Raw genomic sequence first — 14,069 nt, 5'->3', positions numbered from 1 at the left:
AAGTTTCCGACAAGTGTGGAGGGTTGCCACGCTAGGGGCTAGTGGGGAGGAGTGTTGTGTGAGTGGGGAGGGTTGCCACGTTGGACGTGAGTGGGGAGGGCACCAAGCTGGGGATGAGTGGGGAGGGCACCAAGCTGGGGATGAGTGGGGAGGGCACCAAGCTGGGGATGAGTGGGGACGGTTGCCACGTTGGACGTGAGTGGGGAGGAACAAAGTAGAGGGAGTGATGAAGTATCTTTACGATTGGAGGGTGAGGCAGGAGGAAGGATGACAGGAGGGACCCTAGTACTCACACCGGGGCCCAGCTACCCACACCGGGGGCCCAGCTACCCACACCGGGGGCCCAGCTACCCACACCGGGGGCCCAGCTACCCACACCATGGGCCCAGCTACCCACACCATGGGCCCAGCTACCCACACCGGGGGCCCAGCTACCCACACCGGCGGCCCAGCTACCCACACCGGGGACCCAGCTACCAACACCGGCGGCCCAGCTACCCACACCGGCGGCCCAGCTACCCACACCGGGGGCCCAGCTACCCACACCGGGGGCCCAGCAACCCACACCAGGGCTCCTGTACCAGATGGTCACCCAGGTTCTCCTGCTGCTCAACGCCACCAGCGTCATCATCATGACTCCGCGAGATGCTGGTAAGTGCTTCACTCACCTGCTAATACAAATGACTCCTAACACAACCAACCCACATAACCACACCTATTCCTAACTCTTCCCAAAATTATAATTGTCAATCATTAATATTAACTTATATTCTAAATAATATAGTTTTCCGTTACACAATACGTTAATATTTAAGAATTTGCCTTTGGGCTGGAACACAGGTAGTAGGGGCTGGAACACAGGTAGTGGGGGCTGGAACACAGGTAGTGGGGTCTGGAACACAGGTAGTGGGGGCTGGGAATGTATACCGTGGTGTATATACCCTGCTTCTTGGTGTATACACATTTGCAAGTTTACTTAAGTCCTGTAGTATATTCGGTACTAATTTATACCTTCTGGCTGTGCAGTAAGCTGTTGTAGTGGCTTTAATAATCCTTCCTCAGACGTTAGGCTTCACGTCCAACACCAAACTGTCTTATGGAGCTTTATTTCCTGTTCCATTTGTGGGTCTCCAATTTGTAAGCTTTTATATTGAAGGTGAAGTCTTAAACCTTGGAGGTTGTCTTCATCAATATATTCATTATTCACTTTTGATTCGTTATTATTCATAAATATTTAGTCGATATATTTTGTCTACCATGTTGTGCTCTGTGTGGTGTGGCTCCCAGACACAGGTGTCGTGGGGCGCGTGTGGACTGCCGGCCTCAGCACCCAGATCCTCCGCCACCATCACCTCTCACCATTTGCTGCACATCTGTCCAACCCAGGTACACCTGACCAGGTGTGTCACCACCTACTTAAAAGGTATAAGAGGTGAACATATGTTGAACAGTGTTGGAAATGAAGGTAGATTGATGAGTACAGGTTAGACGGATGGATGACTGGAAAAGGAAGGTATAAAGTTAGGCACAAAAGTCATACGCAGAAATAGACATACAGTTGAATGAACAAAAATAGGTAAATATATACGAGTAAATATTGTCAGTGGAGGAAACGTATAAGACATCTTGTGAGTCAATCCTTGCACTCATAAGAGTCTCCTTCCTGGCCTCAAGTCCACACACACACACACTTGAAGAAATCATTCTTAAACGAATATCCTTTTGTCTGAAGGTGATGACCCATCCAGCATCCTTCATAAGATCGTTTTTCAACACATCCCTATATCACCGGCCTCTCAAACTATGCCAGAAGCGTCAATTTGATTGTTAGGAACACAACATTGGGTGACGTACACAATAGTGGAGGAGGTCTACAGGAGAGAGTAACTAGGCGGCAGAGGAAGCCGCGAGACCCCAGCTGGATGTTTGACATCATTAAGGAATAATGGTCATAAATAGATGGCTTGTTGACAATCGTGTTATTTATCCTGTTGCAGCTGACTCCGTGCTGCAGACGTGTTGAGTTACCTCCAGGCTTACCTCTCGATGATGAGTCACTTGTTGATGTACAATGATGAGTCACTTGTTGATGTACAATGATGAGTCACTTGTTGATGCACAATAATGAGTCACTTGTTGATGCACAATGATGAGTCACTTGTTGATGTACAATGATGAGTCACTTGTTGATGTACAATGATGAGTCACTTGTTGATGCACAATGATAAGTCACTTGTTGATGCACAATGATGAGTCACTTGTTGATGTACAATGATGAGTCACTTGTTGATGTACAATGATAAGTCACTTGTTGATGCACAGTGATAAGTCTCTGACAGTTTCTATAATTTCAGGTTATATTTAAGGTGTTATTTTTCATGTCATACATCCAAATTATTTTCTACTTTAAAATAGGTCATTTGTTAGATTTATAATATTTTTGTAAAGTATCTCTTGATGTTAGTAAATTATATAAAAATAATCTATATATTCCACACACACACACACACACACACACACACACACACACACACACACACACACACACACACACACACACACACACACACACACACACACATACACACACATACTATATACCCCACCTCCTCTCTCACCCCCCATCTGACCTGACCTGACCTGGTCGCCACCACCGCCCCCCCACCCCCCAGTCCCCCGCATCCCCCGTACACATACTCTCCCCCTCTCTCTCCTCTCTCTCTCCCACTTTCTCCTCTCTCTCCCACTCTCTCCTCTCTCTCTCTCTCTCTCTCTCTCTCTCTCTCTCTCTCTCTCTCTCTCTCTCTCTCTCTCTCTCTCTCTCTCTCTCTCTCTCTTTCTCTCTCTCTCTCTCTTTATCTCTCTCTCTCTCCCTCCCTCTCTCTTTATCTCTCTCTCTCCCTCCCTCCCTCTCTCTCTATCTCTCTCTTTATCTCTCTCTTTATCTCTCTCCCTCCCTCCCTCTCTCTCTCTATCTCTCTCTTTATCTCTCTCTCTCTTTCTCTCTCTCCCTCCCTCTCTCTTTATCTCTCTCTTTATCTCTCTCTTTATCTCTCTCTTTATCTCTCTCTCTCCTTCCCTCCCTCTCTCTCTCTATCTCTCTCTTTATCTCTCTCTCTCACTCTCTCTCCCTCTCTCCCTATCTCTCTCTCCCCCACCCTGCTCTGCCCTTCTGACGAATCCTATCACGGCACAACTAGGAACAGGATCAAGCATGACAGCCAGAAGCAACAGGGGGAACAGGGAAAAGTTCAGGCAAAGAAATGAAGGAAATGTTTGCCCAGTTTCTGGAGGACATCAAGAGTGATATGCAGGAAATGATACAGGAAATGAAGAATAAAATAAGCAACCTAAAAAAGAGAGCTGACAGCAGCAAAGGAGGAGATTGAAGCCCTCAAAGAGAATAGTATCGATGCTGAGACTCAGATAACCACCCAGGGAGAAGGTGGTAATAGTACTTTGGAAGAGAATGCCACATTAAAAGCAACCTTTGCAGAAATGCTAAAAAACAACAACTCTGAAGTAATGTCTGCAGTGATGGAGGTAGCCATGAAAGCAGCCACCTCACAGGAAGTGGCACGCTCCACTAGCCAGCTGCTGGAAAGGAAAAGAGCAGTGGTAGCTGTAGGTATTAAAGAGCAGGAAGGCTCTAATAGGAAAGAGTGGAATGATAAGGACAAAGCAGCAGTGAATGAAATACTGAAGGCACTAGACATGGAAGGGGCTGAGCATAGCATTGAGAAGGTTTTCAGGTTAGGCTGGTACAAAAAAGACCGAGACCGTGTGTTAAAGATAGTGTTTGCAAATGAGAACACAAAGGACACGATTCTAACAAAGAAAAGCCACCTGCAACATGTGGGAGAATTAAAAAAAGTATTCCTCCAGAGGAACATGAGGAAGGAGGAGAGGGACATGGCGGCAGAAGCAAGGAAGAAGCGCAGGGCGAGAGGGGAAAACCAGGAAACCATAGCTCCCAACACATCACCCCCAGAGGCGAGGGGGAACCCACAACCAGCTACCCAGTAACACCAGCGGGGAGGGCAACCCCACCATCCTCCTCTGCATAGAAAACCCCCCTTTCCTTCCTGTCCTCCCGCCCCGTTCACCCCATACCCTCCCTGTCCTTTCCCCTTCACTTGACCCCCTACCCCTCATCCCAGTATCCTCTACAACCCTGGTATCCACCTCACAAATCCTCACACCCATGGCACAGCTTCCTCCACCTGCAGAACATTCCCCAAGGAGGAGATTTGAGAAGGGACAGAAGAAAGTGAACCTCAAGGCAATGTACACTAACATAGACGGTATTACAAATAAAGGCAATGAACTTGGAGAATGGGTACTAGAGGAAAACCCAGACATAATAGCTCTCACAGAAACAAAGCTGACGAAAACAATAACAAATGCAGTGTTCCCACAGGACTATTATGTTATGAGGAAAGAGAGAGAAGGAAGAGGTGGGGGTGGTGTAGCTCTGCTGGTAAGAAAAGGCTGGGATTTTGAGGAGTTGGTTGTTCAGGGATGTGAAGGTTTCAGTGACTACATAATAGGAACAATAACAACTGGAGGGCAAAAAATTATAGTCGTAGTCATATATAATCCACCACCAAATGACAGAAGACCCAGACAGGAATATGATAGAAACAATATGGCCACCATTAAAATAATGAGAGAGCAACTTCTATTGCTAGTAGGAATGGATCTGGACTACTAATCATGGGAGACTTCAACCATGGGAAGATAGATTGGGAGAACCGAGACCCGCATGGAGGACCAGAAACATGGAGAGCTAAGCTGCTGGACGTGGCAACAAGAAACTTTCTAAGCCAGCACATCAAGGATCCAACAAGAATGAGAGGAGAGGATGAACCAGCAATGCTTTACCTGATATTTACCCTAAATGAGTGGGATATAAGGGAAGTCAAGATGGAAGCACCCTTGGGAATGAATGATCACAGTGTACTGAACTTTGAGTACCTGGTAGAGCTAGGAATTATCCTCCCCCCCCCCCCCCCCAAAAAAAAAAAAAGAACTAGGAAACAAAAGGCTGGCATACCGAAAGGGAAATTATGAGGAGATGAGAAGCTTCCTAAGGGAAATACCTTGGGACACAGACCTCAGAGCTAAGTCTGTACAAGATATGATGGACTATGTCACCCAAAAGTGTCAGGAGGCAGTAAGCAGATACATCCTGGCCCAAAAGGAAAAATCCGAGAAGCAAAAGAAGAATCCATGGTATAATAGGGCATGTATGGAAGCAAAAAACTGAACAAAAGGGCGTGGAGGAACTTCCGGAATAACAGAGCACCAGAAAGCAGAGAGAGATACCAGAGAACCAGGAATGAGTATGTCAGGGTGAGAAGAGAATCAGAGAAAAGTTATGAAAATGATATAGCAAACAAAGCCAAGACCGAACCAAAGCTACTCCACAGTCACATCAGAAGGAAAACAACAGTGAAAGAACAGGTAGTGAATCTTAGAACAGGCAAGGACAGGTATACAGAGAATGACAAAGAGGTGTGTGATGAGCTCAACAAGAGGTTCCTAGAGGTCTTCAAAACAGAACAAGGTGAGGTCACTGTGCTAGGAGAAAGGGAAGTAAACAAGGCGGCCTTGGAAGAGTTTGAAATTACGAGAGAGGAGGTCAAGAAACACCTGCTGGACCTGGATGTTAGAAAGGCTGTTGGTCCAGACGGAATCTCGCCATGGGTACTGAAAGAGTGTGCAGAGGCACTTTGCTTGCCACTCTCCATAGTGTATTGTAGGTCACTGGAGACGGGAGACCTATCAGAAATATGGAAGATGGCGAATGTGGTCCCAGTATACAAAAAGGACGACAGGCAAGAGGCATTGAACTACAGGCCAGTATCCTTGACTTGTATACCATGCAAGGTGATGGAGAAGATCGTGAGAAAAAACCTGGTAGCACATCTGGAGAGAGGGGACTTCGGGACAAATCGACAACATGGGTTCAGGGAGGGTAAATCTTGCCTGACTGGCATAATAGAATTCTATGACCAGGTAACACAGATTAAGCAAGAAAGAGAGGGCTGGGCAGACTGCATTTTCTTGGACTGTCGGAAAGCCTTTGACACAGTACCGCATAAGAGGCTGGTACATAAGCTGGAGAGACAGGCAGGTGTAGCTGGTAAGGTGCTCCAGTGGATAAGGGAGTACCTGAGCAATGGGAAGCAGAGAGTTACGGTGAGGGGTGAGACCTCCGATTGGCGTGAAGTCACCAGTGGAGTCCCACAGGGCTCAGTACTCGGTCCTATCTTGTTTCTGATATGTGTAAATGATCTCCCGGAGGGTATAGATTCTTTTCTCTCAATGTTTGCGGACGATGCCAAAATTATGAGAAGGATTAAGACAGAAGAGGACTGTTTGAGGCTTCAAGAAGACCTAGACAGACTGAAGGAATGGTCGAACAAGTGGTTGTTAGAGTTTAACCCAACCAAGTGTAATATAATGAAGATAGGCGTAGGGAGCAGGAGGCCAAATACAAGGTATCATCTGGGAGAGGAAATTCTTCAGGAGTCAGAGAAAGAAAAAGACTTGGGAGTTGATATCACGCCAGACCTGTCTCCTGCAGCACATATCAAGAGGATAACATCAGCGGCATATGCCAGGCTGGCCAACATACGAACGGCATTCAGAAATTTGTGTAAAGAATCATTCAGAACTTTGTATACCACATATGTCAGGCCAATCCTGGAGTATGCAGCCCCGGCATGGAGTCCATATCTAGTCAAGGATAAGACTAAACTGAAAAAGGTTCAAAGATTTGCCACCAGACTAGTACCCGAGCTGAGAGGTATGAGCTACGAGGAGAGACTACGGGAATTAAACCTCACTTCGCTGGAAGACAGAAGAGTTAGGGGGGACATGATCACTACATTCAAGATTCTCAAGGGAATTGATAGGGTAGATAAAGACAGGCTATTTAACACAAGGGGCACACTCACAAGGGGACACAGGTGAAAACTGAGCGCCCAAATGAGCCACAGAGATATTAGAAAGAACTTTTTTAGTGTCAGAGTGGTTGACAAATGGAATGCATTAGGAAGTGATGTGGTGGAGGCTGACTCCATACACAGTTTCAAGTGTAGATATGATAGAGCCCAATAGGCTCAGGAATCTGTACACCAGTTGATTGACGGTTGAGAAGCAGGACCAAAGAGCCAGAGCTCAACCCCCGCAAGCACAACTAGGTGAGTTCAACTAGGTGAGTACACACACACACACACACACACAGAGTGTGTGTGTGTGTTAGGGAGCAGGTGGCCGAGCGGACAGCACGCTGGACACGTGATCCTGTGGTTCCGGGTTCGATCCCGGGCGCCGGACGATGGGCAGCGTTTCTTTCACCCTATGCCCTTGTTACCTAGCAGTAAATAGGTACCTGGGAGTTAGTCAGCTGTCACGGGCTGCAACCTGGGTGTGTGTGTGTGTGTGGTGTGGAAAAAAATAGTAGTAGTAGAAACAGTTGATTGACAGTTGAGAGGCGAGCCGAAAGAGCAGAGCTCAACCCCCGCAAGCACAACTAGTTGAATAAACACACACACACACACACACACACACACACACACACACACACACACACAAACACACTGAAGCCTAGGTCACAGGGAGCCTCGCCAGTATTTAGTATACGAGATATAACGTTCTGGGAGACATTTCTCTAGACCCACATCACCGGAACACCGCCCAATTCGTGGCCGTGATCCAGTTAATCAGCAACTAGGGGACCCTATAACACCAGAGGAAATCCTTGTTGCTCTCAAGACAAGTAGCACTGCTGCTCCCGGCCCAGACGGTATCATTATACGTTTACTTAAAGCTATACCAATCAGGGTGTTTGCAAAGTTGTTTAATCTGTGGTTGGTAAACGAATCCTTGCCACAACCCTTTCACAAGAATAAGACAGTGCTATGAGATAAGAAACCTAACCCAGACTCTCCTTCCCATTATCGCCCCATAACCATGTCATCTACGATAGTGAGGCTGTTCTATAAGATCTGAGCAGCAGCCTCTCCGAGGCAGTCAGGATCGACAGGCGGCAGAAGGCCTTCGTCCCTGTGGACGGATGCCCTGAAAACCTGGTGATCCTGGATGCCCTCCTAGCTGAGGCTCGTGCGCTCAAGCAGAACACGCACCTAGCGTTTCTGGATATCTGGATATTCATCCGGCCATCCATCAGGCCATGAAATGTAAAGGCATTCCGAAGCCTTTATGTCCGAAAAGGCAGTCCGAAGGAAATACATAATGTCGGGCTATGATCGGTCCTCAACCGTAATATCCATCTAAGGGGAGAAGTCGAAGGACATCCTGATCACTAGCGGAGTGAAACAGGGTGACTCACTGTCTCCATTTTTCTTCAACCTAATATTTGATGAGGCAACTACCAAGGCTAAGGACTTGGGGCTAGGGGTTGGACAGGGGAGCGAAAAGGTATCAGCACTGTCATTCGCTGACGATCTGGTTGTAGCACCAGAGACGACTGCCGGACTACAGAAACTTATAACAAGTATTTGCCACACACTGCGTGGCTCTGGTCTTAAAGTAAATCCTGCAAAATGCCGTACGCTAAGCATAGCGATCGATGCACATCGTAAGACGTGGCATGTCCCCACCAGGAGAGCATACTACGTCGGGGACGACGAAATCAATACTATGAGTGTGGCGGACGAGTATAAGTATTTAGGAATACTTATCGGGGCCGGGGGCAGACGCCTTTCCTACGGTTCCCTGTTTGAGGACGGCCTGACTAACATCACCAAGGCGCCACTCAAACTCCAACAGAGGCTATACCTACTAAAACACCACCTAATTCCCAAGGTGAACCGCCGACATGTTCTCGGACGGTATTTAAGATGGAATTAGCGAGGCTTGACAGGCGGCTGCGGCATGTCATTCGTGGCTGGCTGCGGCTGCCTCATGATACTTCTAATGCCTATTTTTATGCCGACGTGAAGGACGGTGGACTAGGAATTCCCGACTTTGCTACATCAATCTGCCTACAGAAGAACAAGCGGCTCAGGATGTTGGTAGAGTCGGAGGATCCAGTGGTAGTGGCAGCAGCTCTCCTACCCGCGTTCCAAGCGCGAATGCGTCGATGGGTAGACCCGACTCGGCCGCAGGAACCCCTTCTAACAGAACGACTGAGCGCTCTAGAAGGTAGAAAGCAAAACAGTATAGCATGGTTGATGGTACCGGCCTTGCATCCTCTTGTGAGGTTCCATCTTGCCACAAGTGGGTCGCATCCGGTACCCGTCTGCTAAGCGGAGGAGATTTTGCACATGCCATCCAGATTAGGGCATAAGCCTTAGCCACTCCATCTAGAGCAGCTAGGGTTCTGGTCTCTTCGATGCTTCCCAGAAACCAGGGACCCTGGGCCACATATCCCAGGCATGTTACAAGACACATGAGGCTCGGGTGAAACGTCATGACGATATCACCCAGTTCGTAGCCGGCAGCCTGCGGCAAAGAGGTTATGAGGTGGAACGTTAAGTCCGTATACTGGATGGAGGGACCTTCTGCAAGCCTGACATAATAACTTGCAAAGGTGATGAGGCCTTTATATTAGACACCCAGGTCTCAGCTGATAACTTTCCACTCTCCCGTCCACATCAGAGCAAGTGTGACAAGTACGGCACCCCAGAGATCCTTTAAAAGGTCAGGAAATATACCGGGAAGCACACAGCATCCGCCTTTTCGATAACCCATAATTGGAGAGGAGGATGGTGCAAAGAGAGTGTGCGTGATCTTCAGGATATGGGACTCACCAAGAGCGACTTTGAGATTTGCTCTGTGAAAGCCCTGACGTGGACATATTCCATCTATAGAATATGGTCCAAGACCACATCAAGGGGGCAGACCACCTTAGTCCCAGGATCACCATGCACAGGGTGCATAAGGGTCAATAGAGTCTTGTTTAGGTGAACCGCAGCCAGGATAGCTGGCAGCCAACTATCTAAGCAGAGTCCTCATCTGGATTACCACTTCTCAAAATGGTTTCTCACAAGAGAGTGGATGACCTGGCCAGAGCCTACGAGTGGGTAAGGCGGCGGCCAGAGGGACCCCATGCCCATACATGACAACCCTCCCGCTCCGGGGCCTTGTTAGGAGCTTCCACTATGAATGGTTTTTTTCCATGTATGCCGATGTCAAGTCACCAATCCTGCCGATTAGGCAGCTTGTTGTTTTGCCTTCAGCTTCAGTTCTTTTTTAATGATATACTGTGCACCTCTCCTTTTGTGTTCCGTGTCCCATATAAGAAAAACGAAATATAAAAGAATTTTCCATTTTGTGTATGTTATTATTGTGTGTTATTAGTATCATCTTAACTCTTGTGGGTTGTGATGAGATCTGTCATTTATGTGTATTTTAGTTTGTGTTTGATAGGGTATTAGGTATGCTTAGGGGCGCCTTCTGGCCATGCCCAGTGGCTGGGGGGATTGGTGCCCTGTGGCTGGGGGGATTGGTGCCCTGTGGCTGGGGGGATTGGTGCCCTGTGGCTGGGGGGACTGGTGCCCTGTGGCTGGGGGGATTGGTGCCCAGTGGCTGGGGGGATTGGTGCCCTGTGGCTGGGGGGATTGGTGCCCTGAAGCCACATAAACACCTTATATCCCCCCCCCCCCAGAAGTGGCAAGGGGAGTTAGGGGACATGAATAATGATCTGAGTTAGGATGCCATTATTACCTTCATAAATTAATAAGGTTTTTGAAATTGGAAACTAATTTAAATATCAATTCGCAGCTATTTTATGATTTTCTTTTTACTGGATAAATGAAAAAGTTATACATTTAAGAAGAGATTTATTTTGAACTGTACACAGAACAACAAATTTTTAAGTACATAAGGGAATTTATAATTATATATCGAGAGAGACAGACGGACAGACAGACAGAGCCAGATAGACAGACATAGAGAGATAGTTAAAGAGACCAAAGAAATAAAGTCAAATAATGAGTGCATGGTAACCAGACAAATATAAAGTAAGAAACCATACACTCTAATTCACAGTGTCACCATACACTCTCCTTCACAGTGTCACCATACACTCTCCTTCACAGTGTCACCATACACTCTCCTTCACAGTGTCACCATACACTCTCCTTCACAGTGTCACCATACACTCTCCTTCACAGTGTCAACAAACTCATCAGATGGAAGTGACTCACAGGGAAACATTCTCTTCCCGACCGTCAACTGGAGATTCTTGCACGAATGGGTGGAAGTTCCTAGGCGTGAGACGGTGGTGCTGGTGGTAGGGCCTGCTAAGTGGGTGACGGAGGTGACCCTACAGGTCAGTTCTACGTGTGTCTGTCACTCATCTGTTATGTCTGCATCACCCTATCTGGTTACATAACAACATAGCAAACTGCAGAAAGCCTATTGCTCCATACAGAGGCGTCTCCTGTTTATGTTTTTTAATTGTATTACCCTTCCAAACGCACACTTACGTATGTCTAACCTACGCTTAAAACAACCCCACGTCTCTCTCTCTCTCTCTCTCTCTCTCTCTCTCTCTCTCTCTCTCTCTCTCTCTCTCTCTCTCTCTCTCTCTCTTCTCTCTCTCTCTCTCTCTCTCTCTCTCTCTCTCTCTCTCTCTCTCTCTCTCTCTCTCTCTCTCTCTCTCTCTCTCTCTCTCTCTCTCTCTCTCTCTCTCTCTCTTTCTCTCTCTCTCTCTCTCTCTCTCTCTCTCTCTCTCTCTCTCTCTCTCTCTCTCTCTCTCTCTCTCTCTCTCTCTCTCTCTCTCTCTCTCTCTCTCTTTCTCTCTCTCTCTCTCTCTCTCTCTCTCTCTCTCTCTCTCTCTCTCTCTCTGTCTGTCTCTCTGTCTCTCTGTCTCTGTCTCTGTCTCTCTCTCATTTATATGCTATAATGTTTGGGAGAATACATTTTATTACAAACATTTTACGTCTTGTTGCAGCTGACGTCCCGAGGAGTGTTTGGATGGGTAAGTAGGCAGTATGTTGACTAGCATATACCACATACACGGTGCTCAGGCTTCTCCTAGAGCCCAGCTGGTTGACCTCACCTCCAGTAAACTCGCTTCACTCTTCCCCCCCCCCCCCCCATAGCGGGATACTCTGGTGCTGGCGCCCGTCGGCGGAGAGTTGAAGACATCGAGCCTCACCCCTCACCTTCCTCTGGGCCTCCGCCTCCTCCTACTCCAGGAGACCCCGGAGGTAAGTCTTCCCCTCCCACGTCTCCGTTGTCAGAAGACGCACACCAATAAGGAAATAAACAACAGCGGAACAACGAACATTTAATACCTGGAGACTCTTGCCGTGGCTTCGACAGGCGCAGGTGACGTCAGCACGGTGCGCAGGACTGGTGAAGGCTGCGCAGGTGGTGGAACGCAGAGGCCAAGTGGTGCGCAGTGTTGGGTGCTGGCGGGGGGGGTCGCCTGCACCTCACCTCACCCATCCTCCTGCCCCCCATCACCTCACTCAGGGGCGCCAACCTCACTATAGCCATCCCCACGGTAAGCTAAAGTGACTTAGCTTTGGGCTTTGACGAGTGTGTTGACAGGCGTGAAAGACTACACACACTGACAGGAGTACAACGAGAGAGGCGTGACAGATTACTCACACTGACAGGTGTACAACGTGACAGGTGTGACAGATTACTCACACTGACAGGTGTACAACGAGAGAGGTGTGACAGATTACTCACACTGACAGGTGTACAACGTGACAGGTGTGACAGATTACTCACACTGACAGGTGTACAACGTGACAGGTGTGACAGATTACTCACACTGACAGGTGTACAACGTGACAGGTGTGACAGATTACTCACACTGACAGGTGTACAACGTGACAGGTGTGACAGATTACTCACACTGACAGGTGTACAACGTGACAGGTGTGACAGATTACTCACACTGACAGGTGTACAACGTGACAGGTGTGACAGATTACTCACACTGACAGGTGTACAACGTGACAGGTGTGACAGATTACTCACACTGACAGGTGTACAACGTGACAGGTATACTCACACTCTGACACACTATATACAAGCAGAGGGTGAGACCTATATCAATTACATTCAGGTATTGAGAGTCGTACAGGCCCGGTTCCCGCTGCCAGACATACAGCTGTAGTTAGCATGACAAACTTGCAGTTCAACAGTACAACAGTTTTAGCAATATAAGGGAACTAGCGAATCATCTAGTTATAATGAGGAAGTAACATACGTCAACTTACAGCTAGTTACGGCATGTATGTCAGATGTGTTTAGATATGGAGAGGAACAGCACTTATGGCCTGGGGTTGGCTGGACCTACGTTCAGGTGTGTTGCCCACCAGCCATACACACACATGTATACAGGTGTGCTGCCCATCATCTATACACACATGTATACTGATGTGCTGCCCATCATCTATACACACATGTATACTGGTGTGCTGCCCACCATCCATACACACACATGTATACAGGTGTGCTGCCCACCATCCATACACACATGTATACAGGTGTGCTGCCAACCATCCATACACTCATGTAAACAGGTGTGCTGCCCATCATCTATACACACATGTATACAGGTGTGCTGCCCACCATCCATAAACTCATGTATACAGGTGTGCTGCCCACCAGCCATACACACACATGTATACAGGTGTGCTGACTACCAGCCATACACACATGTATACAGGTGTGCTGCCCACCACCCATACACAAATGTATACAGGTGTGCTGCCCACCAGCCATACACACACATGTATACAGGTGTGCTGACTACCAGCCATACACACATGTATACAGGTGTGCTGCCCACCACCCATACACACATGTATACAGGTGTGCTGCCCACCATCCATACACACTTGTATACAGGTGTGCTGCCCACCACCCATACACACATGTATACAGGTGTGCTGCCCACCACCCATACACACATGTATACAGGTGTGCTGCCCACCACCGATACACACATGTATACAGGTGTGCTGCCCACCACCTATACACACATGTATACAGGTGTGCTGCCCACCAACTATACACACATGTATACAGGTGTGCTGCCCACCACCTATACACACATGTATACAGGT

The 14,069-nt window shown here is 47.9% G+C and overlaps 1 protein-coding gene across 1 annotated transcript; it reads left to right on the top strand.

Annotated features, from left to right (window-relative positions):
• The first annotated feature begins 255 nt into the window (after positions 1 to 255).
• Positions 256 to 13,164, top strand: LOC123752297 (uncharacterized). The gene is made up of 7 exons (XM_069308866.1): positions 256 to 651; positions 1,288 to 1,386; positions 11,151 to 11,308; positions 11,933 to 11,959; positions 12,084 to 12,191; positions 12,307 to 12,490; positions 13,064 to 13,164. The coding sequence occupies exons 1-7, from the start codon at positions 585 to 587 to the stop codon at positions 13,162 to 13,164; spliced, it is 744 nt and encodes a 247-aa protein (XP_069164967.1). The 5' UTR covers positions 256 to 584.
• The last annotated feature ends 905 nt before the right edge of the window (positions 13,165 to 14,069 follow it).

Source organism: Procambarus clarkii, chromosome 63 (genome assembly GCF_040958095.1).
Source record: "Procambarus clarkii isolate CNS0578487 chromosome 63, FALCON_Pclarkii_2.0, whole genome shotgun sequence".
NCBI lineage: Eukaryota > Metazoa > Arthropoda > Malacostraca > Decapoda > Cambaridae > Procambarus > Procambarus clarkii.
Note: the sequence above shows the minus strand (reverse complement) of the source record. Positions and strands in the feature narration are given on the sequence as shown.

Coding starts and splice junctions, on each gene's coding strand:
- LOC123752297 (XM_069308866.1), top strand. CDS start 585: ATGGTCACCCAGGTTCTCCTGCTGCTCAACGCCACCAGCGTCATCATC. Junction 1,387..11,150: donor TGCACATCTGTCCAACCCAG/GTACACCTGACC, acceptor TCTCCTTCACAG/TGTCAACAAACTCATCAGAT. Junction 11,309..11,932: donor TGACGGAGGTGACCCTACAG/GTCAGTTCTACG, acceptor GTCTTGTTGCAG/CTGACGTCCCGAGGAGTGTT.